At 46.8% G+C, this 27,490-nt stretch overlaps 1 protein-coding gene and 1 pseudogene across 3 annotated transcripts in view; both read left to right on the forward strand.

Moving 5' to 3' along the window:
- TNKS2 (tankyrase 2) overlaps positions 1 to 27,490 on the forward strand; it is a 2,182,082-nt gene that overhangs the window by 499,415 nt on the left and 1,655,177 nt on the right. For all 3 annotated transcript variants that reach the window (XM_069611330.1, XM_069611331.1, XM_069611332.1), the window contains exon 8: positions 25,337 to 25,523. In XM_069611330.1, the coding sequence (XP_069467431.1) occupies positions 25,337 to 25,523 (187 nt within the window). The remainder of the gene's footprint in view (positions 1 to 25,336; positions 25,524 to 27,490) is intronic.
- Positions 7,734 to 7,875, forward strand: LOC138474880 (5.8S ribosomal RNA; annotated as a pseudogene).

Genomic DNA, 27,490 nt, shown 5'->3' on the forward strand with positions numbered 1-27,490 from the left:
TCTGGAAACATGCTTTGGGCTTACCAATGAGCCTATCAATGGACAATATCAGATTTGAGCTTGGCCGAAGATCATTAAAATCACAAGCAGAATGGAAACTGCTGATTTTGCACCACCGTATCAGGTCCTCTCATGATCAATCTCTATACACGGATATGAGAAAACATCTAGAGGCTGGTAACTCATCAGTTGGACAAACTTGTCTTAATGGCAAGGGAGTGGCAGGAGTGGGCGGACATACTCATCACTGTTGGAGGAAAACCCATTAAAGGCAAAAAGAAAATGGGAGGAAATGGATTGGATTAGGACCCTAGAGAAAATACGATCAGGGCCACATCCTAATCCTTTACAAAGAGTGGAAAGGAAATTGGGTTTTCTCAGTAAATATCTAATAAAATTCCCTGATTGGAGAATAAGGAATAAATTCTTCAGATTGAGGTTGAACATTTTACACACGGGGGAAATTCTGGCGAGAAGAGGCTTGGGAGCCTCCGCAGTTAGTCTATGCCAGTTGTGTGCCAAGCCTGAAAACCAATCAATCAAACACCTGATGATGCAGTGCGGGGGCACAAGAAATTCTAGGCATCAATTCCTCAGTAGATACATGTCCGATGTAACATCTTGGACACACAACCATTTCTGGGAAAGCTTGATGGATGGACACTCATACAAAAAGACGATTACCGTTGTCAAGATGTTGGATGACTGTAAGATAGAACTTTAAAACTTTTACTCTTCTTTTAAATTTGATGTGAATTCTGTATGGATGAGAATTGGTGGTCGTAAATTCTCCACATTTTTTTTTTCTCTCCTCTCTTTCTTTTCCCATTTTCTTTTTTCTCCCTTTTTGTGTATCTTTCACCTCTTGCATTTTCTCTTCCTTTCGTTTAGTGCTTTTTAGTAAAAGTTGGTATTTTATGTTGATTTGTGAAAGGTTATAATCTCTAACCATATACAATTTTAAAAAAAAAAATGTAATTGTGCTGATGCAGGATGATCCTTGTCGCCCCACCGTGGCCGAGGCAGATTTGGTACCCGGACCTTCACAGCCTATCGTCGTCACCTCCAGTCAAGCTGCCAGTGGTCGCAGATCTGCTCACCAGAGGAGGCGCAGTCAAGCACCACGAAGACTTGGCACCTGCAGCCTTAGAGTTCGGAGGGTATGAGCTGCCGGCGTACTGCAGGGAGGTCCTTGCCAGGGCCAGAGCGTTGTCAACTCTGAAGTGCTACGGGCACAAGTGGAAACGTTTTGCGACGTGGTGCCGGACACAGAAGATCAACCCTCTGAGGGCCACAGCCCCATAGATTCTTCCGTATGCACGACTCCATCAAGGTGCATCTGGTGGCTATCTCCTGCTACACCAGGTCTCCAGGACAGACTTCCCTATGGTCCCACCATCTAGTCAATGAGTTCCTCAAAGGTCTTTTCAGATCATTCCCGCAGGTGAAGGCGTTCGCCCCGGTGTGGGAACTCAAAGTGGTACTGACAAGGCTCATGGGGGGGCCCCTTCGAGCCTATGCATCAAGCCCCTCTCAAGTTCCTTTCATGGAAAACCGCTTTTCTCATGACTATCCCCTCTGCCACGCCAGGTGGGTAGGTGAGATCCAGGCCCTGTCCTGCAAGCGTCCTTATGTGACTTTTCACGAGATAAGGGTGGTGCTGCGGACGCACCCCTTCATGCCAAGGTTCTGTCGGAATTCCACCTCAACAAGCCTTTGGTGTTGCCTGTGTTTTTTCTGACGTCTTCTTCGCCGGCTGAAAGGTCTTTGCACTCGCTGGATGTGGCGCGTGCTCTTAAGTTTTATGTGGCACACACAAAGAGGTTCCAGAACACGTCTCCACTTTTCGTGAACTTTGGTCCTGTGTACCATGGGAAAGCTTTGTCCAAGGCTTCCATTTCCAGGTGGCTCTCCAGCTGTATTACGCACTTTCACCGTTGGCAAACCGACCGCTGCCCAACCGCCCAAGAGTCCATTCCACCAGAGTGATCGCTGCGACAACAGTGTTCCTGTCTGGTGTGCGCCTGCTGAACATCTGCAGGGCTGCTACGTGGAGGTCTACGCGCACCTTCACAAGATTCTACTGCATCGACATGGATTCCAGAGAGGAGTCCACAGTCGGCCAAGCAGTGCTGCGCAACCTGTTGGCTTGAAGGTGAGCCTGCTCCACAGCTAAGAGTAATTGCTTCTGTTGAGCCTTGCCACCTCCCGTGGTTGTGTATGTATGTACTGCTATGTATTCCTTATTGATGAGCATTTGAATCCATGCCAGACCCCATGCTGGGGAAAAGGAAAAAGTTACTGACCTGTAACGGTTGTTCTTGAGCCTGGGTCTGGCATGGATTCACATGCGAACCCTCCCTCCTTCCCCTCTGCGGCTCTTCTTGGTCATACTGCCACTTTACGTGCTACCCAATCTGAAGATGGCTGTTAAGTGCAAGTGAAACTCTTTTACCGAGGATTCCCGGCCTGACGACTGGGAATATTCATGAGCATGTGAATCTGTACCAGACCCATGCTGGAGAACAACAGTTAGAGGTAAGTAACGTGTTCCTTATCCTTGGCCTCAAGCCCGGGGACTGCCTCTTTCCTGCCCTAAAAAGCCTTCACTAGCTCCCAGTTGCTTCGCAGATTAAATTCAAATCCCTATATCATCCACAAGGCTGTCTGGGGCCGGGGACCGCACTATATGCAACTCTCGCTTACTAAATATTCCACCTCCAGACCCCTGCGCTCCTCTGGCACCAACTGTTAGTGTGTAAAGCGTTTCGCTAAACAGAGGGCAGGTGATAGATTGATTTCCTCTGCTCACTTCTTTGGAATAACCTTGTCTTGAGCAGGACTTTCTTAAATTCTGGACGCTCCTCAAGACTTTTCTCTTTACCTCTTCCTTTCCCCCCACTCTCCTGCTAATCACACAGTTGCTTGTTTGGTGTGCAAGGCCCTTAATGCATCCTCGGGGCCCTGACTTCCCACACCAAATTGACCCCAGCTTCTTTATCCCTCAGCGCATGCCTCGGCTTACCCCCCCTTCCTGGTAGCTCGTACTTACCCTAAATTGCACTTCACCTGTTGCTCACCCATGAGCACCACAGCACCTATCCCATTCCCCCTCCCTTCTGCACTTGCACGTTCTGAACACTTGCAAGGCATAGTAGGTTTATCCTCCCCACCCACTGTATTTAATATTTGTTATGTATTTGTTTGTTTCACATCCCCTTTGGCCTCCCTCCCCCGCAACTCTGATGCCCTGCGGGTGCTTTGAAACAGTATTTAATTCCTGTATAAGCGCATAACAAGCAAACAATAAATAAAATAAAATGCACTAGTGAACCCAGCAGATGACGACGTGTCACGTTTAACAGGGAAGCTTCCTCGAAGGAATTACTTGGACGCACATTTGTCTTGCCCCTTTTTGGCGAGTCAGCAAGAAAGAGAGGGAGAGTGAGATAGATTCGTATCGGGAATTATACAAGCTCCTGAAGAAAAAGATATAGGCTGGGGTAAGAAGGAGCCTGTGTCGTTTTCCATGAGACTACAACCCTCTCTCTACCAAGTTCAAATGACCCACATTTGTGAAGGCAGCGTTTAACATAGCAGAATACTTCATGAACAGCCGGGGAGGGTTACCGGCAGAAGGGGAGGAGAATGTACACTCTTCCATCGATCCGACAGGCAGTCCTCTAGGAGAAGCCAATTTGGACTTCAAAGAATGATGAAGCGGCTGGACCCCAGACACACCACCAATCAAAATGTTTGCCTTTGCCTTTATTTTACTACGCAATTTTTAAATGTTCGGGGACATTTCATGGCAGCCCAGGCACTAAAAACTGCTCAACTGTGGAAAAGCAATGGAATCAATGCTCACCATAGGAAAAAACAAAGTGCTTTCATCCGCCCTCAAAGCAGGTGCAAGCATTTAAAAAGCTTCTGGGATACTTAAGAGGAGCAGAAAAGCGGAGCACAGTGGACCACGACAGACCACGTATGCCACTTCCTTCACTGCACCGTGTTTTATGCAAGTATTTGAAAGAATGCTTCGAAATCCTCCTCTGAAGCACCTCCTCCACTTCACCAAACACTGAAAACAGACTGACTGTGCAGTCAAGGCAGAACACTTCTGCAACTTCCTTCTCTGAAGAACGTTTTGTAAATGAGAAAGGTACAACAATATGCTGTCATTAACCCATTACTGCCCAAAATGTTCATTCTAACACGAAAAAAGTACCTGTAATAGGCTGGAACCGTACCATAATATATACAGATGCAGCAAAACTCACCTACAAATGATGCAAACACAGGAGGATAACATTTTGGAAATGAGGAAGGTGAAACAATGTGCTGTCATTAACCCCATACTGGCCACAATCTACATTTTATCATGAAAGTTAAAAGGCAGCAAAACCCTTCTGAAAACTCTAAACATGCATGAAGAACATTTTCTGAATGAGGAAGGTTGACAATGTGCTGTCTCTAGCCCAATACGCCCCAAAATCTACATTTTAACAAGTACCTTTGAATGGGCCTTGAAGGGTACCCTAATATATAAAAAGGCAGCAAAACTCGACTGAAAAAGATACAACCACACATGAGGAACACTTTGGAAATGAGGAAGGTTGAACAGTGTTCTGTCATTAACCCATTACTTCTTAAAATCAACCTCTTTTTTATGAAATATTACACGGAATAGGCCGGAACGGTACCATAAGATATGAAGACAGCAACACTCGCCTGAAAAGGGTGCAAACACACATGAAGAATATTTTGGAAATGAGAAAGGTGCAGCAATATGTCATCAGCCCATGATGCTCAAAATCTACATTTTAACACGAAAAAAGTACCCAGAACCGCTGGAACGGTAGGCTAATATATGAAAAGGCAGCAAACCCCACCTGAAACTGCTGCAAACATGCATGAAGAACATTTTGGAAATGAGGAAGGTTGAACAATGTGCTGCCATCAACCCATTATTTACGAAAATCTACATTTTAACACAAAAAAAGACCTGGAACAGGACAGAACGGTATCATTTTTAAAAAGGCAGCAAAGCACACCTACAAATGATGCAAACACAGAAGGAGACATTTTGGAAGTGAGAAATGAAGTGAGAAATGTAGAACAATATGCTGTCATTAACCCCTTATTGCCCAAAACCTCCATTTAACACAAAAAAGTACTCGCAGTGGGCCGGAACAGTAGCATAATGTACAAAAAGGCAGAAAAACCCATCTGAAACTACTTAAACGCACGTGAAGAATATTTTGGAATTGAGAAAGGTACAACAATGTGCTGCTATTAACCCATTACTGCCCAAACTCTACATGTTAACACAGAAAAAGTACCCGGAATGGGCTGGAACTGTAGCCTAATATATGAAAAGGCAGTGAAACTCAACTGAAAATGATGCAAACACAGGAGAACATTTTGGAAATGAGGAAAATTAAACAATGTGTTGCCATTAACCCATTACCATCCCAAATCTACATTTGAACACAAAAAAGTACACGGAACAGGCCGGAATGGTACCATAATATATCAAAATGCAGCAAAACCCACATGGCAATTGTAGAAACATGCATGAAGAACATTTTGGAAATTAGTACGGTGAAGCGATGCCTGTCACTAACTAACCCATTCCTCACCCGCATGGTTTGATGTATCTGCCAGTACCTGGATATATGGAGTGGAACTTGGCAGTTAAAGCTATGAGGGCATGCTTTATGGTAGAAGAACAGTCTTATCACAGAAGTGCCTGGACATATGGTGGACGAAGCTGGGCCTTCGATGCCAAAACTGGCAAATTATGTTAATGCTATGGGGTCTTGTACTGCATACTGTTGCCACTTGTGTGGTCTTTTGGCGCACTGGCGGATCTGCAATGGAGGCAGGGTTGGGGTGGTTGTTAGTGCAATTGAGAGGGTAAATAGCAAGAGAGCTTTGATGTGCTGTTGGCTGCTTCATTTCGGGAAACCTGCCACTGAGTGTTGGTTCGTTTTCAGTTGGTAGCCATCATGTGACGTCGAGGTATGTTTGTGCATGATTTGGTTTCATGTTAGGTTGTTTGTTGTGAAGTGTGTGTGGTTTGTGGTGTGGTAGAGTTATGCTTGTGTCCAGTTCAGAGTTTGTGGGCGAGTATGCAGAATTTGATAGTTTTTGGTACAGTTAGTTAGAAACCCATAACTAACTTGCACAGTTTGGCTAAATGCAGGTAGATATAAGATATTAGGTAATAAGAGTGGTTGGGTAATGGCTGTACTCCCTGCCCACACCACATTTACCTTGTTAGTCGCTGTAGGTAGTCTGTCAGGCAGCCATGGGCTAACAGGGGCAAACTAGTTACATGACAACCAGTGGTTGGCGTTCAACTTCTTAGAGGGACAAGTGGCGTATAGCCACACAAGATCGAGCAATAACAGGTCTGTGAGGCCCTTAGATGTCCGGAGCTGCACACTCGCTACACTGATAGGATCCCCCTGTTTCTATCCTTCGCCGACAGGTGCTGGTAACCTGCTGAACCCTGTTCATGATAGGGATTGGGGATTGCAATAATTTCCCATGAACAAGGAATTCAAAGTAAGTGCGGGTCATAAGCTTGCATGGATTAAGGCCCTGCCCTTTGTACACACCACCCGTTGCTACTACTGATGGAATGGTTTAGTGAGGTCCTCGGATCGGCCCCTGAGGGTCGGCAAAGGCCCTGGCAGAGTACTGAGAAGATGATCAAACTTGACTATCTATAGGAAGTAAGTCATAACAAGGTTACCCGAAGGTGAACGTGCTGAAGGATCATTAACGGTGGAGCAGCTTGAGGGAGAGCCGCAGGCCCGCCCTCGGTTGTGTCCCAGACAGGCACACCCACAGCCCGGAGCACCCCTTGTGCTACGGTCCGGCCAGTGGAGCGGTCTGCAGCCCTGTCGCGTGGGGTTCCAGGTGCCACAGAGCGGGGTCCCTTCCACCACGACCCAGCAGACAGACTTGGACATCCGGCAGGGTTGGGTTGTCCTGCCAGGAGGCAGCATCCCCACCCATGCACTGGAGAGGGCGACCCGAGTAACTCACTCTCCTTTCTGAGCTGGCCCCTGAGCCACCTTGCTTGCTGGGCATGCTCCTTTCACCGACCCACCAGTTGGTGGGTGCACCCTGGTCGGAAGGGAAGTCCTGAGTGGGGGCAGCTGGGAGCTGAGGGACCCTGGCTGTTCTTGAAGGACACCTCCCCATGTGAACAGGGGCCCATCACGCTGGGTGAGCTCTGAGTCATGGCGCAGCCGGGCATACTCGACTGGTGGGTGTTGAGGTTCCGGCTGCCAACTGCTTTGGGTGATTGATGGTCAGGCTAGCCGGCACAACGGGCGACTTCCCTTGTGCCCAGGTTCTTGGATCTCGGTCCTGTACGGTTGGGTTGAGGTTTGAAGACTTTAGCGGTCCCACCTGACCTCCTACCCATGCCCTCCTCTCCATCCCCCCAAAAGAGGAACAGGAGGTCACGGTCGGGGAAGGATGAGTGGCTCAGCTGGGTGGGCCAGCGACAGAGCGGCCTGCCTCCATCACCGTGGGTAGTCCCTGTTGTGCGTCTACGGAAGACAGGTAGGCTGGGTTTTCTTTTTATGAAATTGTTTTAAACCCCAATGGTCTTGGCTGACTCCCAAGTGAGGAAGATAGACAGGCGCTGAGCCGTTTCAAAGCTTGCACCGGCAGGTTCGGGCCAAAGTCTGGGGGGAAAAAAAGTTGCCTGTGACTCTTGGTGATGGATCACTCCACTTGCGCGTTGATGAAGAACGCAGCTAGCTGCGAGAATTAGTGTGAATTGCATGACACATAGATCATCGATACTTTGAACGCACCTTGCGGCCCTATGGGGCGTGACTTCGGCTGTCAAAGGGAATGTGGTCCCTCCGTCCCCCTAAAGTGAGGCCCGATCAGCACCGTCCCAGGAACCCTGGACCTGGTGTGCAGGCTTGTTGCCGGCGCATCCTGGCCTCCCCATTTCCCCACCTCATGCAGTTCGGGAGGGCCAGGTGCCCGGTGGGCCCCATTGGTGGGTGGTGTTGGGGGTGGTGGCGGCGGCTTGCCTAAAAAAAAGTCTGTTGCACCTTCTCCTACCCCAGGGAACCTTACAGTGCCGCATGTGGCTGTCTTTGACATCCCAGGTTTGCCTCCGTGGGACAGCCCTGGAGCGCAGACTTGTGACGGCGTCCGGTTGGCAACTTCCCCCAGGGGGGCTTCAGCTGCAGATCGAGAGAGTGCACAATTGGTCGTGCCGGTGGCGCAGGTCTGGGGCAACCCCCAAACAGCCCCTGTCCGCGGTCACACCCCCACCACTGCTTAGAGTCCAACTACAACATCAGATCAGATGTTGCGACCCGCTGAATTTAAGCATATTACTAAGCAGAGGAATAGAAACTATCCAGGATTCCCTCCGTAATGGCGAGTGAGGAGGGAAGACCCCAGCACTGAATCCCTTTCTGGTGGCAGGCACAGAACATGTGCTATACAGAAAACCGACTCCCCGGTGCCGCTGAGGGGGCCCAAATCCTTCTGATCGAGACTCACCCCGCAGAAGGTGCTAGGCTGGAAGCAGCCTCCTGTGCACCGAGATCGGAGATATTCTCGGAGTTGGGTTGCTTGGGAATGCAGCCCAGAGCCTGTGGTAAACTCCATCTAAGGTTAAATACGGACTAAGACCAATAGCCAACAAGTACTGTATCGGAAAATTGAAAAGAAATTTGAAGAGTGTGTTCAAGAGGACGTGAATCCATCGAGAGGTAAATGGGTGGGGTCCGTGCGTCTGACCGGGGATTCAACACTACGGACAGGTCGGTCACACAGAACTATGGACCCCTCACAGGACAGCCGACCAGGTTGACCCAGACCCCTGCAGGGCACATTTCCTCCATGGTGGTGCACCGCAAAGGGCTCCGGGTTGGCTGTGAAGGCCGCGGGGTGCAGGTGTCTCTCTTACAGAAGCAGTTTCACTGTGGCCTAGGGAGATTGACAGCCACCGGTGTCACCAGGGCGGTGACAGGGAGCAGGCCCCCTTGCTCCAGGTGCAACTAACGACTGGAGTGGACTGTCTCGTTGCACCCCGACCGTTTTGCGCTGCTGGGCGTGGAGGCCCACACAGGGCGCCAGGTGACTGTGGTGATGTCGGTTACCCACCGACCCATCTTGAAACACAGACCATGGAGTTTAACACATGTGCAAGTCAGGGGGGCCAAATAAAACCCTGCGGCGCAATGAAGGTGAGGGTCGGCTGTTAGGGAGAATTCTCTGTAAAGATTAATTTCCCAAACCTAGTGAGTCCCCCCAGCAGCTTTGCTGGATTTTTGGGGTTTATTTTTTCTCCTGCTAAGAGTGAGACTCTTTTTCTCCCACTCTTAGGCATGATTTGAGACTGTCCTTTGACTTTGTAATGTGTTTTATGGGCTATGGGGTCTTTTACTCCATAGGGCTTCATGTGTTTTTGGTAAGTGTGTTACAGAGCACCTTCAGTGTAGTAACACAGGGGTGTCACAGTGACTCCCAAACATAGACTCCATACCCTGGGACTGACTACTGTCTCCCAGGGCATGTAACGTCACCATTGACTTTACTAGTCTTAAATTGGGAACAGAACCAGTACAAACCATCATATTGTGGAAGTACTGGTAGGGGTAATTAGATTGCCCCTGGGTCTGTTTTCCAAGGGGGCACTGTCCAGTCCCCCCTTGTCGAGTTTCTGGCTGGTGGCAGTGGATAGCATGCGAAATATTCCACCAGAATATTTCCTATTGGATTTTCCCATTCATTTTAAACGCACCACTTTTTTGGTGCAATGTTAAAGATACCGCCGGTTTATTTATTTAATATTTATTCCCCGGTTGGGTCTTTTTGCCAGGACTCGGTTTTAAAATGGCGTTTGTGTTCGCCTCTGAAACCCTAACCCGAGTCAAGCCCTTTGTTCCACATTTGGCGGGCTTCTGCACAGAAGCCTCCAAAAGTGGTGCCACTCTGTCTGGGTCTACATGATGTGTGAGAGGGGGGAATAGGCACCCTGGACTGATTTGCCTTGGCAACTCAAGTCACACTCTTGTGTGATTGGCCCAGTGGTGAGCCGCCCGGCTCACCACTTAGCATGTTTGATTGACAGCTAGGCTGATGAATGGGTGTTTTCTGCATAAAAGCAGGGCTTTGGGGACTGGAACTTCAGAAGTCGCCACAGGACCTAAAGAATCCGAAGAGGGGAGAAGCTGAGCCATCTACGACGACACCACCGGTGCAGCCCTGCTGTACGAAACTCGGCACTTTCCCGACGACAAAGGAGATCTTCTTCCAGGAGAGTCTTCTTCCCTTTGAGCTGGTGGGACCAACAAGTTCGCCTTTTTCGCCTTCGTAGATCTTGTGGTCGAATCGCCCGTGCCAAGCACCCCGGCGGCCGGAGAGCCACGCTACCGCGAATAAAAGGGTAGTACCTTTTAACCGGGAAACTCTGCGGCTGGTTTCTTCCCTGGCAGTGCAACGACCTCCAGCTTTCCTCCACGTCGAGATCATCTCTTCCCCTGGACGAAGCATCAACTTGCACCCGCTGCCAGGAAGAACTGCCCCCGCTGGAGCTTTCTCACCATTTCAGGTACTGTGTCCCGCCTGGTCTCTCTTGCAACAGACTGTCCAAGGTGTCCCGTAAATCCTTGACTCTCTATCCTGGGGTGACCTCGAACCTGTTAACATTACCTTTCTAACTTGATCCAACCTCTTTTCGACTTTCCTGCAAAGACTTTGAGTGCATTTCCACTGTGTGAACTTGGGCACATTCGGCCTTGCTCTCTCCAAGAGTGGGCCTGGCCTATGAACTTTTTGCTCTACAGTAGACCCTGCCTTTCTTGACTTGCTGTGGTTCTTTAAAAGTGTTGGTACTGTGTGATTTTCCTATTCTGCCTTTTCTCTCCCTTAAACAAATTATTGGAGTGCCATCTATGGTTACACGCTCACCTCTGTTTTGCTAAATAAGTGGTGTCTTAACCTAGACTTGTCAAATAATTAATTAGGGAGGTGTATATATTTCTAGTGACCGTGTTTGAACTTGTTTGACATATTAGTGCCAGTGTATTTTTACAAGTGTTTTTAAATAAATATTTATATACTTTTATACCAAAGCTCTGGTCAGTGTTTGCTTGTGCTACTGTATTTTTAGCCCTATTGTGTATACTCTATATACTTCCTAACTCTTCTTGAGAGAGGTCTGACTGCCCAGCCAAAGCTACCAGGTAAATCTGGGAGCTGCGGACTGCTACCAATTGGGTTTACTGCTAACACCTGTAGTGTTAAACTTTTTGCAGTGGTCCCTAAGGGAACTGCACAGGTGTCTACCTAACATCGGCACATGCCGGCTGAGTTGGGATACCGTTGCAGCATTGTGACGGGCACAGCACTGGCTCATCTCACCCGCTCTTTCGGGGAGGTCTAGCATGAGCGTATATGATGTGACCCGAAAGATGGTGAACTACACATGGGCAGGGCTGTTAGGGAGAATTCTCTCTTTAGGCTGAATTTCCTAACCTAGTGAGTCCCCCAGCAGCTTTGCTGGATTTTTGGGGTTTATTTTTTTCTCCTGCCAAGAGTGAGACTCTTTTACCCTCGCTCTTGGACATGATTTGAATGTGTTTCTTTGAATCTAGATGTGTTTAATGGGCTATGGGGTCTTTTACTCCATAGGGCTTCATGTGTTTTTGTGATGTGTATTACACAGCACCCTCAGTGCAGTGACACAGGGCTGTCATAGTGACCCCCCAGTATAGGCTCCATACCCTGGGACTGACTACTGTCTCCCAGGGCATGTAAAGTCACCATTGACTTTACTAGTCTTAAATTCTGAACATAACCAGTACAAACCATCATATTGTGGACGTTACTGGCTGGCGCAATTCAATTGCCCCGGGGTCTGTTAGTCGAGGGGGCACGTCTCCGTCCCCCCTGATCGAGTTTTGGCTGGTGGCAGTGGATACTACTTTTTATATTCAACCGCGAATATTTTGCTATGGGATTTCCCATTGTTTTATGCTACTACCTTTATTTAATTATTTACGGTAGCCTCGAACATACCGCCGGTTTATTTAATAAATATTAATTCTCCGGTTGGGATTTTTTTGCCAAAACTTGATTCTAAAATGGCGTTTGTGTTCTCTTCTGTGACTCCAACCCAAGTCGAGCCCTTTGTTCCACTTTTTGGCGGGCTTCTCCACAGAAGCCCGCCAAAGTGGTGCCACTCTGTCTGGGATACTTAGGAGGGGTGGAGGGGAATTTAGGCACCCTGGACTGAGTTGCCTAGGCAACTCAAGTCGCACTCCATCCTGATTGGCCCAAGTGGTGAGCCGGCCGGCTCACCACTTAGCATGTTTGAGTGACAGCTAGGCTGAGTGAATGGGGTTTTGCTGTATAAAAGCAGGGCTTTGGGGACTGGAACTTCAGAAGTCGCCACAGGACCTAAGAATCTGACGAGGGAGAAGCTGAGCCGACCTGCCACGACACCACCACCGGTGGAGCGCTGCTGGACTGCCTCACCACTTTTCCCAACGACAGAGGAGATCTCCCGCCGGAGAGTCTTCTTCCTTTGACTGGTGGGGATAACCAGTTTCACCGTCTTTTCGCCTTCCCGACGTACCTCGTGGCCGCCTTGCCCGTGCCAAGCACCCCGGCAACCGGGATACCACGTTTTACCACGACTGCGAAACCAAGGTACCACCTTTAACCGGAAAACTCCGCGGCTGGTTTCTTCCCTGGTAGTGCAACGACCTTCATCTTTCCTCCAAGTCGAGATCTTCTCTTCCCCTGGACGACGACGCAACTTGCACCCACTACTAGGAACAACTGCCACCGCTGGAGGATCCTTCCCATTTAAGGTACCGTGTCCCGCCTGGCTTCCCTTGCTACCGACTGTACGGGGTAGATTTAGCCCCCGGCTTTCGAACCTGGGTTAGTCTGGGACACCCTGGCTAAACTTTCTTAAGCCTCTCTAAACTCTTTTTGAACCCTCTGCAAGACTTTCTAAGCCTAGTGTAACTGTGTGATCTTGGGCGCATTTGTGCTCTGCTCTCTCTGAGTGGGCCCAGCCTTTGGACTTTGGCTCACCAGTGACTTTGGCTCTTCTGCCTTGCTAACAGTGTTCCTGAATCTTAGAGTGGTGTACCTTTCCATATTCTGTCTTTTTCCCTCCCTTTTTCACAAACTTATTGGAGTGCAATCTAGTTAAGCGCTCACCTCTGTATGAAAATAAGTGGTGTTTTACTGTGACTTGTCTGATAAGGAAAAAGGGGTGTATATATTACAATAGTAACTGTTTAGAATATTTTTCAATAAGAGTGCTGGAGTGTTTCAACTGTGTGTTTTTAAATAAATAGTTATATACTTTGATACCAAAGCTCTGGTCAGTGTTTGCTTGTATTATTGTATCTGAGTGCCTATTGTGTATACTTTGCATACTGCCTAACTCTTCTTGAGGGAAGTCTGACTGCTCAGCCACAGCTACCAGGTAAATCTGGGTGGTGCGGACTGCTACCAAGTGGGTTACTGCCAACACCTGTAGTCTTAAATCTTTTGCAGTGGTCCCTAAGGGAACTGCACAGGTTTCTGCCTAACAAGGACGAAGTCAAAAGCAACTCTGGTGGAGGTCTGTAGCGGTCCTGACATGCAAATCGGTCGTCTGATCTGGGTATAGGGACGAAAGAATAATCAAACCATCTAGTAGCTGGTTCCCTCCGAAGTTTACCTCTGGATAGTTGGCTCTCGAAAACCCCAATTTTCTCTGGTAAAGCGAATGAATGATTAGAGGTCTTGGGATCGAAATGAACAACAGTTGAACATGGGTCTGTCGGTCCGAAGAGATGGAGGAGCGCCATTCGGAAGGGACGGGTGATGGCTTCTGTTGCCTTCAGCCGATCGAAAGGGAGTCTGGTTCAGATCCCCCGAACCCAGAGTGGCAGAGATGGGCGACCTTGAATCATCGAGTGCGACAACGCAAATGATCCCAGAGTAGCCGGCTGGAGCCCTGAGGAGAGTTCTCTTTTCTTTGTGAATGGCAGGGCAGCCTGGAATGGGTTAGCTGGAAGAGAGGGCCCTGAGCCTTGGAAAGCAATGCGGTTCCAGCTGCATCCAGAGAGCGCTCATTGGTCCTTGAAAATCAGGGGGTGATAGTGTATATATCGCGCTGGGCCATACCCATATGTGCAGCAGGTTCCCAAGGTGAACAGCCTCTGTCATGTTGGAACAATGTAGGTAAGGAAAGTTGGAAAGTCAGATCCGTAACTTTGGGATAAGGATTGGCTCCAAGGGCTGGGTCGGTGGGGCTGGGCGCGTGCTACGGCTGGACGAGGCGTCTCCCCTCTGGGAAGCTGCAGTGGTCTGCCTCCCTCGTTCCCTTCCCTGGATTCAGGGCCGGGGTTCTGCCTCCGCTGATGCCTAGCAGCTGACTTGAAACTGGGATGGACCAAGGGATGGCGAAGGCCTGCGGGGCTGTTGACGCAATGTCATTCCTGCCCAATGGTCTGAATGTCAAAGTGAAGAAATTCAATGTAGCTGGGGAAAAGGCAGGAGTAACTATGACTCTAACCTTTCTCGGTCCTAGTGACCCTTTCCTCCACATGGTCCTGCTGGTAACTATCCCTTTTGGATGAGTACTTATAGGAGTAGTCTGCTTGGGGATAGACAAAAAGGGTATAACATCTCCATCTAGGTTTGCCAAGAGAAATGGTAAATTGAAACCAACCAATTCCAGGTACAGTATTTCCTGTATCAACAAAACCTTGTTAGGAAGCGGGGGTTGCTTCCTCTCACAAATCCAAAACCCCCATGCTGGTTTTGACGGAGAAGAACGCGCCGAGAAAGATGGTAGATGCGATGGGCATCATAAGTCGCTTGCAAGACACGCTCATCCACCCAGTCTAATTGGTGATCTGCAAGACGTCAAGATCTCAGCATTAAGGCACAGAGATTGAGGGAGCTAATCATGATGGAGGAATACCAAAAAATTGACTAGGAATTAATGAAAGATTGCCAACATTCGAGAATCAGATAGAGCACTCCAAGATGCCTAGCGGACGTAGGCCTGACACAAACTCCAGAGTCTGGATGGTTAATGAAGGTCATATCCATGGAGGGATAACCGTACCCATAAACCATGCCCTTTGAAGACCGACTCTTAAATTGATTCTGTTAAGGGATCCGGAATCAGACTCTAAACTTTCATCCCGATGGTTGTTGGACTGTGACTGCAACGGGTGCCTGCCCTCCAAAATGATAGACTTTCGTAAATGTTATAAATGTATTTGAGACTTGTGGATCTGCTTAGATCACATGCTTGGCATAGTCCGACATCTAGTGGTAGTCACAGAGTATTACAAGATTTGTTTTCAAAAGTTGAAATCGGACGTCGACTGGGTGTGTTAGTAATACTATCCCTAGTGTGATGTCTACTGTACCCATGGTCCTTCACATGTCAAGGTCCCTCAGATTGGCTTCTTTCAGCCATTGTGGCTGGTCGCAAGCTGCAGAGTTCTTTCAGGCTGATGCCTTCGACTAGTTAAAAGTGAATTCATAGAGTTCTCTTTCTTCCTTTATTGTCCACTTTGCTGCATCGTCATCTAACTACTCGACGGCCTTTGACGGACATCTCCTTCGATGACGTGACTGAATCGATGACCAGATGCGGTCTTCATAGGCTTCTTCGGGCTTTGCCCCCAACATTATGGAGAGGGGGGGATCTTTCATACAGACTTCTTTAGAGGATGCATATTCTGGCACCCCTTTTCCTCACCTAACTGCCCAATTTTGCCCAAACTGCCATAGAAAATTCCTGTGGAAAGACTTTCACTAAGTGTGCAATTACTGTCTCCCTAGGAATCACCCCGAAAAGCTTTGCAAGCCCTGCAAACTTTTTTGCCCCAAAATACTTGAGGATCGTCGCACCAAGCACTGGGCCATCCATGCAATGCAGGCCGAAGCCTCCATCGATGTGACTACAGCGAGGGCAGTATCGGTGTCCTGAGTGACACTGAAGGTAACCGGGGTTCGTGGGAACCCCATGTGCGGGCCCCCGACTCTGATAAGCAGACCTGCGGCTCTGTGACTGAGATGACACCCGGCAGCCATAACACACACACACGTCCAAGAACATTAAGCACATAGCCCATGGCCGAAATAGCCTCTAGATCTTCCCTGTTCTCTCAGCCATCTATTACGCTTTTGCCTCACGACAAACCGGTTCGGACGATGCACACAAAAGGCCCTCCTTTTGCGAGCCGAAAAACAGGCGGGGAAAGGCGCATCAGTGTCCCCTAAACCTACTCCAAAAATTCAAGAATTAATTATAAAGCATGTCCCTGCTACCCTGTTACAAACAAACTCACTGAAAAAGTCAAAATCCTTGACACCTTTGTAACCCAAAAGCATTCAGGTTATAGATTCTTCCTCCCCTGTAGATCAACTCTCAGGGGCTGTGCATCACAAGGACCAGGCACCCTCCTAAGCCATCCCTACCATGCCACCCCTACCATGTCACGCTTCCCACCTTCCTGTGACTATACTCCCAAACAATTTAACAGAATTATAAAGAGGATGTTATGCTTTGTTGACTTAATAGACAAGCATCCAGAAGAATGAACGTCCCTTAGAGTTGGCTCACATCCAGGGGCTTCAAAACATCAACCCCCTGCCAAGAAAACTATTATTGAGCCATATCCTAGCACCTCTGCCATAGGCCCCCCTACCAAGACCCCTCTCAAGACATGCATCATGTCACAAGACCCTGGCTCTCAGGGAGACCTGTATAGTTGGGCCAAATACTACGACGACAATGACATTTACGCCATCCAGTCGCCTGACCACCAAGACCAGCCTGTAGCAGATTCTCCCGTGGACAACCAACAATACAATGAACTGCTGCTGAAGGCTGCCTAACCCTTTAGTATTGACACCCAAGAGGCACAAGTAGACGAGGAGTTTGTGGAGATCATTCTGGGAGACAAGAAGTTTGCCACTCAGTTTATCCCACAAGGACGTATACAGCCCTCCCTAGTTGCGCCTAACCTCACAAGGGCGGTTAAACCCAGAATCAAGACATTTTTCAGGCCAGCGCCCACAGACCCTCTGTATATTGGGGGTCAGCTAAAACCTGATTCACTAGTAGTCACCACTACCAGAAAGAGTCCTGGCAGTCCTCTGAAGCCCCGCCAGACAAAGAAAAAAAGAAAACCCGCCAGACAAAGAAAAAAGAAAACCTCTACTTTCAGAAGGAAGGTTGCCTCCTCGGCAGCATATAAAGCTAGAATTGCAAACAACACTACACTTCTGCCTAGTTACGGCTGTCACAAGTGGGATTACTTGGAACACCAGGTTGAAGCAGTTCCAGAGCCCCTAAAATCGCAATTGTTAAGCACTATCGCAGACTGCAAGCAGGTATCAAACGGCAGCCTCAAAAGTAATCTTGATGCAGCAGACTATGCAGGCCGCATCATCGCAGAAGGCACGCTCATCAGGCGCCACGGCTGGCTATCTGTTTTTAAGATAGACACTCAGGCCACCCTCCTTAACATGCTGGTGGAGCCTAATGTAATTTTTTGTTAAGATTGTCGAAGACGACCTCGAGAGCGCACAGGAGAAGTATGGCACTCTTAAATCCTTTGGCCAGTTAACAGGGCTCCTCAAACTCCAGAAGGTTTCGGGGTCAGGGTTCACAACGCTGTTCCGGATAGACTCGGGCGAACAGTCTTCAACTTGGGGCCCACTGCGAGGACAATCTTCCTCTTCGGTCTTTCAAAGAGGAAATAAATGATCTAGAGGAAGAGGCAGAACCTCATCTGGGAGAGTCTCCACCCTCCGAAACAATGACACACTGCTACAGGTGTCCTCCCATTCCACTCCAGTAGGTCGAATTTCAGACTTCACCCATGCATGGGAGGCGAAAACATCAGACAAGTGGGTGTTGTCCGCTGTGTCAGGCGGGTATTGTATTGAACTGTTACAGAAACCACCCAACCACCTGCCAAGACACAGAAAAATGATGCCAGAGGAGAGGGGCATACTGTTGGAAGAAGTAAAGACACTGCTGGAGGACGACGCCAAAGAGATTGTCCCAGCAAATCTGGTAAACCAGGGTATTTATTCAATATACTTCCTTGTGCCAAATAAAGACCTTTCCATGCGTCCCCTGTACTAGATCTGCACCCTGCAAACAAATATATCCAACTCCAAATGTTTTGCATGACCACGCTTCGGCACCTCCTCAGCGCCAAGAGTATTCAGAGGTGCTTGCAGTAGTGGCAGCACACCTCCGCAGAGAGTCAATCCCTGTATACCCTTATCTGGACGACTGCAAATTTGGCAAGATTCCCTGGTAATTAGCCAAACAAAATACACAAAAGACAATAGGCCACCTTTTCAATTTGGTCTCATCCATCAGAGAAAAGCAATAGTCTACTTACCAGCCAAATAAAACAATTTCTGGGAGCAATTCTCAAGACAAGAGGAGCTGGCTTTTCCGTCAAACGAGAGAGTACAAAACATACTGTTGCAAGAACCTCACTACAAGGCCGGTCGCCGATAACTGTACGGAAAGCAATGTGATTGCTCAGGATGATGGCCTCATGCATTCACTTGGTTCCATGTGCACGCCTGCACCCAATGCAGGAATGGTTAGCAAAACAATGGTCTCAGGCAAGCGGTCAGTGGGATGATCTAGTGGTTGTTTCGCTAACCCAGGCTCTTTGCTGGTGGTCCAGGGACATCCTGCTAAAATGAAAATCCTTCTGCATTCCAACACAAGCGATCCTAACTACAGACTACTCGCTTGCCGGATGGGGGGAGGGGGGTTAACTTCCTTCACCACACAGCCAGTGGGCACCTGCTACAGTCCAAAGCCACATCAACTTCCTGGAACTTTTGGCAGTCCTCAAAGCTCTTGAAGACTTTCAGCAACATCTTACAGGTCAAACAGTGCAAGCCCTTACAGACAGCACCACTACCATGTTCTACTTAGACGAGCAGGGAAGCACTCACTCCAAAGTCTGTCTAAGCTAGCCCAAAAGATATGGAAGTGGGCACTCAAGCGGAACATGTTCCTAACCTCTCAGCACGTTCCAGGGTAACTCAATTCTCTAGCAGACATTCTAAGCAGAAACTCCAGAAGAACATGAGTGGCAACTCAACAAAGATATCCTAGACGGAATAATCTCACAATGGGGTCACCCCCCATTAGACCTGTTTGCCACAATCCTAAATGCGCAATGCCCAAACTTCGTATCCAGGTTACCCCCAACCAGGATCCAAGGGGGAACGCCCTTTTAAGGAACTGGTCAGGGAAATGTGCTTATGCTTTTCTCCCGACACCACTCCTGAGCAAGATAGTGCTCAAGATGCACCAGGAACAATTGACTGTAATCCTGGTTGCTCCTATGTGGGCGAGACAACCTTGGTTTCCACATCTGCCCAAACTGGCGATGTGTGACCCAATCAAGCTCCTGTGCCCATACAACATGCTAACACAACAAAAGGGAGCATCCCTCCACCCTCGCCCTCAATATATGAACTTGGTAGCTTGACTCCTGTAGTCAGAGTTTGGCCACTTAAATCTTCCACAAAGGTGTATGGATTTCCTAAAGGAGGCACAGAAACCCAATGCTAGACACTGCTATTTCAATAAGGTGGAAGAGATTTGTGATATGTTGCAGGTCACAAACCTTGACTCTAACAGAATGTTCCACAGCTAACATTCTATATTACATGCTTTACCTACTACACTGCGGTCTAGTATTCACCTCCATCAAGGTACACCTGATGGCCCTGTCAGCTTACACCACTTCACAAAATAAGGTGTCCTGGTGGAAAGTTCCTGTCATTAAAGCATTCATGGAAGGGGTAAAGAGGCTATACCCTCCCATTTTTAACCCTATACTGGTTTGGGATCTTAATGGTGTGCTCTCTTCCAAGCTCATGGGTCCAGCCTAAAACATCTGACTCACAAAACTGCATTCCTAGTAGCCATCACTTCTAGAAGTACGTGAGCTACAGGCTTTGTCCGTACAAGACATTTTCTTCATAATCCACAAGGACAAAGTTGTCCTCGTAAAGCACTGTAGGTTCTCACCGAAGTTCATTTCAAAGTTCCATGTTAATCAGTTATTCAGTCAGTCAATCAATCCATAGAACTTCCTACCTTCTTTCAAAATCCATCTAACTTGGCTTAAAGAAGCCTCCATACACTTGATGTACAGAGGGTGGTCTTGTACTACGTGAACAAAACTAAACCCCTAAGGAAAACAGACTTTGTTTCCATAGCACCTGGGACAGAGAGCGATCACATATCAAAAATGCCATCTCCAAATTGATTGTCAAGTGCATACAGCTCTGCTATTCCCTATCCAACAGAGTTTTACCTTTCACTCCCCGGGATCACTCTACCATAGGTACCGGAGCTATCTTAGCCTTCATTGCAAACGTCCCTCAAGATGCCATTTGCAAAGCTGCTAAATGGAGTTGCATTCCAACTTTCACACAGCATTATTGTATTGACACTCCCTCGAAAGCACATTCACAAGTGGACAAGCGGTTCTAAAACATCTACATGCTGCCATACTTTCTCACATCCCACCTCCTTCTCCAGATACTGTTAACTAATTTATGCAGAGCATGTGATCTAAGCAGATCCACAAGCCTCAGAAGGGATACATTACTCACTGTAATCATGTGTATCGTCTCAGATTCACATGCACCCATCCTTCCTCCCCTACTGGAGTCTAATGGCGCATAGATGTTTTCTGGTTTATCACCGTCTCTACTTTTATCACATCTCTACTCATGCTACACTTCATGCAACTTCATGTCAGAAACAAACAATCTGAGGGACCTCAACGCGTGAAGGACCATGGATACACTACACGTCACACTAGGGATAGTATTAGTAACACGCCCAGTCGACGTCTGTTTTCGACTTTCGAAAACAAATCTTGTAATACATCACGACTACCACAAGATGTCGGACTATGCAGAGCATGTAAATCTAAGCGGGTACAAGCATCAGAAATATGATTTGCCTCTGCAACTCAAGTCGCACTCTTGTGTGATTGGCCCAGTGGTGAGCCTTAGCATGTTTGAGTGACAGCTAGGACTGATGAATGGGGGTTTTCTGCATAAAAGCAGGGCTTTGGGGACTGGAACTTCAGAAGTCGCCACAGGACCAAAGAATCCGAAGAGGGAGAAGTTGAGCCGACCTGCAACGACGACACCACCGGTGGAGCCCTGCTGAACCGCCTCACCACTTCTTCCAACGACAGAGGAGATCTTCATCCCGAAGAGTCTTCTTCCTTTGACTGGTGGGGATAACCAGTTTGCCCGCCTTTTCGCCTTCCCGGATCATCTCGTGGCCGCCTTGCCTGTGCCAAGCACCCTGGCAACCGGGATACCACGTTTTACCACTACCGCGAATAAAAGGGTAGTACCTTGTAACCGGAGAACTCCGCGGCTGGTTTCTTCCCTGGCAGTGCAATGACCTTCAGCTTTCCTCCACGTCGAGATCTTCTCTTCCTCTGGACGACGCTGCGACTTGCACCCGCTGCCAGGAACAACTGCCCCCGCTGGAGGATCCTCTCCACTTTCAAGGTACTGTGTCCGCCTGGCCTCCCTCTGAACGGTCTGTGTGGGGTGTCCCTAGGCTGGCTAACTGAACTTTTCTGAGCTGAACTAATTCCTTTCTGAACTCTCTGCAAGACTTTTCAAGCCTCTTAAACTGTGTGATCTTGGGCGCATTGGTGTTCTACTCTCTATGAGGGAGCCTGGCCTCTGAACTTTTTGCTCACAAGTAGACTTTGACTTTCCTGCCTTGCTGGGTGCTTCTAAAGTATTAGTGTTGTGTGCTTTCCTAATCTCTGCCTTTTCCCTCCCTTTTTTGATACCTTATTAGAGTGCCATCTTTAGTTAAGCGCTCACCTCTGTCTGAAAATAAGTGGTGTTAACTACTTATAAGGGATAAGGAATAAGGGATGTATATATATTAATAGTGACTGTGTTTTGAACTTGCTTACATAATAGTGCTGGAGTGTTTCTATACGTGTGTCTCTAAATAAATAATGATATGCTTTGATACCAAAGCTCTGGTCAGTGTTTGCTTATGCTACTATATTTTGGTACCTATCTTGTATACTCTATACACTGTCTAACTCTTCTTGAGAGAAGTCTGGCTGCTCAGCCACAGCTACCAGGTAAATCTGGGTGCTACAGACTGCTACCAATTGGGTTTACCGCCAACACCTGTAGTCTTAAGCCTTTTGCAGTGGTCCCTAAGGGAACTGCACAGGTTTCTGCCTAACACCAGATTGGCAGATTGTGACCTGGCTGTGCTTTGCCTCTTTAGCCATCCACTGTCCATACCACTCCCTAGCACATGAAATGAAACAGGCCGCCTTTAGATCTCCGTCCGGAAGCGCAGTGTGCTTCCCGCCATCTTCCTTTCATAATCTTCGTCGAACCTTTCATTCTGGGCCACTGAAAACATTCTTCCAGTCACCGGCGATTCCTTTCCTCATGAATGCAGAGACAGACTGGTCCATGTACTTGCTAGGCTGTAACTTTATTTCTCGTGTATAGCTCTGAGGCGGTTGGGTGTTGCTTAAAATGTCTTTGGGGTTGGGAAAGGCAAACAGACTGCCATCTCACTGCACCCGCGTCAAGTTCTCTATTGCCAAAGGTGCTGAACTCTCACAATGGCTCACTGTTTGCATTTATTATTTTTTCATTAGCGCATGATTTGGAAAATCCAACTCATTACTGCTTTATTTACACAGAGCCTGGCTTTCGGAGGGGAAGACTTGTAAAAATGGCATAGTGAAGTGGGTTTTATGTTTTTGGGTTATGGGGATAATTATAAATTTATGACTTTAAAATGTAAAGATCCTAGATTTCCTATGTGGGTTTTATGATGATGTATTATGCTTTAATGCGATATGCTGAACACAACTGAACGATTCATGGAAACCTCTAGGAGAACTTTGATACGTTTTAAACTCGAACTGGCTACTTTGTTTGACAGTTGTTCCTATGGTAGAGTCAGGCTTATCAAGGTAGTTATTTTTTTTTATTTTTTTGGTGATTAAAGAGTTCTTATTTTGCAAAATAAACAAATAAAACTTACAATCAATTATCCAACAGTGTCATATAAATGGGCTGACCAATGCAGGTAGGTAACAACGAATGGTAAACAAGGTAATACACTCTAATCAAAGAGATAAGGAAAGAAGCGGAAAACAAAAGGGGAAAAGAAGAAGCGTCAAGAAGGAATTTCAGACAAAAAAACATAAGCAATATCAACAGTACAATTCAACATCCCCAACATAATAATTTGTATGGATAAGATATAAATGGTTTATACACAAGAAGAAAAAAGAAGCAGTAAACCTTGCAACCAGTCTTAAACTATCAAATGACAGAGCTGTATACGCATCTATATATGCATCAACCATAGGCATCAAGGAAGCTCCCCCATATGTTTCAAAGCCTATTAACATCCCCTGTTTGTTTAGAAATAGCTCTTTCATAGGTGGAGATGGTGATCAATTCCTCCACCCAATCTTTTTAATACAAAAAGAGGAAGACGATTTCCAGGACCTTAAAATCATCTTTTTCGCAATCATGCAAGCTCGGAGAAGCCACATTTCCTTGTTGAAAGGGACATGCTCTATTGGAGATACATCCCCAAGTACCAATAGGGTGGCAGTCATTGGGATTGTAAAACATAGTACCAAACATAGTCTTTCACAAACCTCCTCCCAGAATGCATTAGTCTTTTGACAGAACCAAATCAAATGACAGAGTGCCCCTTGCTTTTTTGCACTTATGTCACAGTTCGTCTTCCAGCAGGTGTCTAAGGGTTGGCCTCACATTTAATTGTAGAAGGCTAATCATATATTCTAACATCGCCAGCCGGCATCTTCACTTCAGTCTTTGAAACAATGTATTCTGTGGATAACTGTTTTTGAATTAATGTCTGGCAGGTGTCCCAATAAAACATTAATGTTGTGTATACTGTAACGTAGGTGACATGAATCAACAGAGGCTTACACAGAAGCTTTAGAAATAAACAGCTTTATTGCGGATATGGTACGGATTGGGGCCACGTTGTTAATGGTACAACTTTGAACTAAACTAAAGCTGTTGGTAGTACTTTAGGACAACTTATAATAAAATGTTTTTGGGGAAGTTAGTCCAAGCAAAGCATTCTCCCAGCTCTTTCAGTAAGTCTGAGGCCGAGTCTCTCCCTCCAGATTAACACAATAAACAGCAAGTTTATAGCCTTGCGTTTCAACTTTGTTCTCACTTCCTTCCTCTGGGTCACCCCTCTGTTCTTAATGTTGGGGTTTTAAAGCGTTCCACACCCTTCCTCTTGTTTTCACCTGGGGAAGCCAATCTCACGTCTCTGCACCAGGCTTAAACCTTTAGGTGGATTCTGTAGGTGGTGTCGTGGTAGAGGTGGTGTTCAGCCAAGGCCAGAGCTGCAGGGAGGCTGGAGGCTGCTCTATGGTCTTGAAAAGGTGTTCACTTACCAACCACTCTCCCTCATGGTCCTGGTTGACCGGCCACTTACTCGAGTCGCTCTTCCACAGGTGTTGTTCCTACAGAGTCCTTCCGTAGGCCTTCCACACTCTCTTGGCTTCTGTCTGGGTTGATGCCTCACCACAATCTTGTTCCTGTACGCTTCATAAACAACCATGTGGTGACGTGGCATGCACTGCCTTCTTTTCTACACTACTGTTTTTCTTCCGCCAATATTTGACTCTACACTTCTCTCTGCCACCTCACCTTCACCACTTTGATGTTTTACCACCTCTTTTCTTTTTCCGTCCATTTTGCCATCCCTCAACTTCTTTTAACAACTGTGTATCTCTTTCCTCCATCACATTCTCTTTTCATGCCCACCTTATGGTCTGGTGTGGTAACGCTTCCTTTTGCCCCATCTTCAATATCCGCTTTATTTCCCACTTCTCTCCCTGCGGCATGGATCTTTCTGCTCAGTGCTTTGGGTCTCTCTCTCTCTCTCTCTCTCTCTCTCTCTCTCTCTCTCTCTCTCTCTCTCTCTCTCTCTCTCTCTCTCTCTCTCTCTCTCTCTCTCTCTCTCTCTCTCTCTCTCTCTCTCTCTCTCTCTCTCTCTCTCTCTCTCTCTCTCTCTCTCTCTCTCTCTCACTTTCTCTTCCCTTTCTCTTTCTCCCCACCCCCACAATATTCAGGACTCAGTAAATTGGTGGTTAGTAGTCATTTTAGTGTACAGTGACAGCTAACGTAAAATGCATTGGTAAATGTGCAACAAAGATTTTTGTTTTCTTTTCAGCATGGAGCATGTGTAAATGCGATGGATCTCTGGCAGTTCACTCCTCTACATGAAGCTGCATCAAAGAATAGAGTGGAAGTGTGTGGTCTCTTGCTAAGCCATGGTGCTGATCCAACTCTACTCAACTGCCACAATAAAAGTTCAATTGATTTAGCTCCCACACCTGAGCTAAAGGAGCAATTACCATGTGAGTAAGAACAGCGAATGTTAAAGCGTAGCAATCCTGTTGGTTTACATTTTATGGAACCAACTACAAAATACAATCTTATGAAATGGCTAACTGTGCCTCTATTATGAAGATGCTGCTTTAGTCATTGTACATGTCTTATTGTTTTTGTAAATGTTTACCTGGAGCATATCATTCCCATATATACACAGTATTTAAACAAAGTTTGTGCAACTTCATATGCTGCAAAGCTAAAATATTCTCTTTGAATGCAAGTACCAATAATAAATAAAACCTGATTAAACAAATGACACCAACTCATGAAACCTCTTCAACATCTAGTTATCTACAGTGGTTTACTATCCAAAATCCATGTGTGAAAATGTATAAGAAACTTTAGATTCAGTACCTAAGGGCATGCTCTTCAGAATCAGTGACTTGATTGATGTGTCCTGAAGGTTTTGGCCAGTCTCAAACATTGGTTTGATTATTGTCCCATTCCTCATTACAGAACAGCTTAAACTCTGACGTTTGCCATCTTCCTTGCATAGTCTGCTCTCTTTGGAATCCTCTACAACATTTCAATGGTTTTGTCTTCTGGAGCTACTCTTTTGTAACTCTTTTTGTATGTTTAGGATCATTGTCTTGCTGTTTCATCTGATTTTGGTTCAGTTCCAGCTCACACAGGATATCCTGATATTCTCCCACAGAATAGTCTGGTCTAATGCTGAATTCATAGTTGGTTGATTGATGGCAAGTGGCTGATAAGGCAGGAAATAACTGATTTTCTAAGGTCGTCACATTTCTTTTGATTGGGGTATTTCATAGTGTGAGGGGGCCAGCAATGCCAGGCGGACACAAAGTTGCAAAATTCTCAATATTCGCTGTATGTATTGAAAAGAAAATGGTTTTGGAAAAGGGTCTATCTTGCCCTTACCAAAAGAGAAGGTTCCTACCTATGTAAATAAAACTAAAATAAGTTGACCTTGTGTCTAAAATGCATCCGCCCCTCACACTAACATACAAAATCAAAAGGTACAATATAATTTCTATCCTCACTTCCACCAAGTTGCCAAAACACCACATATATACAGTTTCAACAAAAGAACCCTTGTCTCCAGATTTAGTTTCCCTTCCCCTGAATGGTTTCAGGAAAAAGGTATTTGAAATACTCAATTTCACCAAGTTCCATAAAGGGTAGTGAAAATGTCTCTTTCCTGGGTATTTTCCTTACGATGATGAGGCAAATGTTCTTCTTTATTTTTTTTATCTATCAGGTTGAAATATATTGAAAGGTAGTCTTCTATAGCCTTTTGGATGGCCAAAGCAGACTTTTTCAGATTTAACAAAGGCTTGATACAGATACATTCATTTTCATCACAACCTTGGATTTCCTGGTATACTTCCTTGCCAGGAACTCCTCCATTGAAATATCCAATTTCAACGAGGACTTATTAGAACAAAAACTCCTTTTTAAAAAAAAAACTGAATTTCATTGTGTACTACCCGGCCAGGAATATCCTCCTTTTGGCTCACACAGATCCCCTGGTGTACTGCCCTGCCAGTTATCTTTTCCCCAGGAAGGTTCAACTGAAAAATCTGGATAGCCTGGTTTACTCTCCTTCCAGGAATATCCCCCTTTTAACCCACACAGATCCCCTGGTGTACTCTTCTGCTAGCGATCTCTTTCAAAAAGGTTTCACTACCTGGTGCTCTTATGAAGTCTCTCCGCAACATTCACATCTCACAATTACACCTTTAAGTGACACAACTTTGCTGACTTCAGTTAATACACTTGCACATCCTCTATATGAGGATTTGTACAAGCTCCTTCCGTCAACCTCTTCTACAATGTGTCTTGCTTCTTCGCCATTCTTTTCCAAGTTTTCCCCAACTGACATATCATGTCAGGAGAACTGTACAACTTCTGCCTCTTTGTTTTCTTTACAATGGGTTTTTGACTATGGCAATGCTGATTCTAGGTTTCC

Source organism: Ambystoma mexicanum, chromosome 8 (assembly GCF_040938575.1).
Source record: "Ambystoma mexicanum isolate Mex_15411 chromosome 8, UKY_AmexF1_1, whole genome shotgun sequence".
NCBI classification, from domain to species: Eukaryota; Metazoa; Chordata; class Amphibia; order Caudata; family Ambystomatidae; genus Ambystoma; species Ambystoma mexicanum.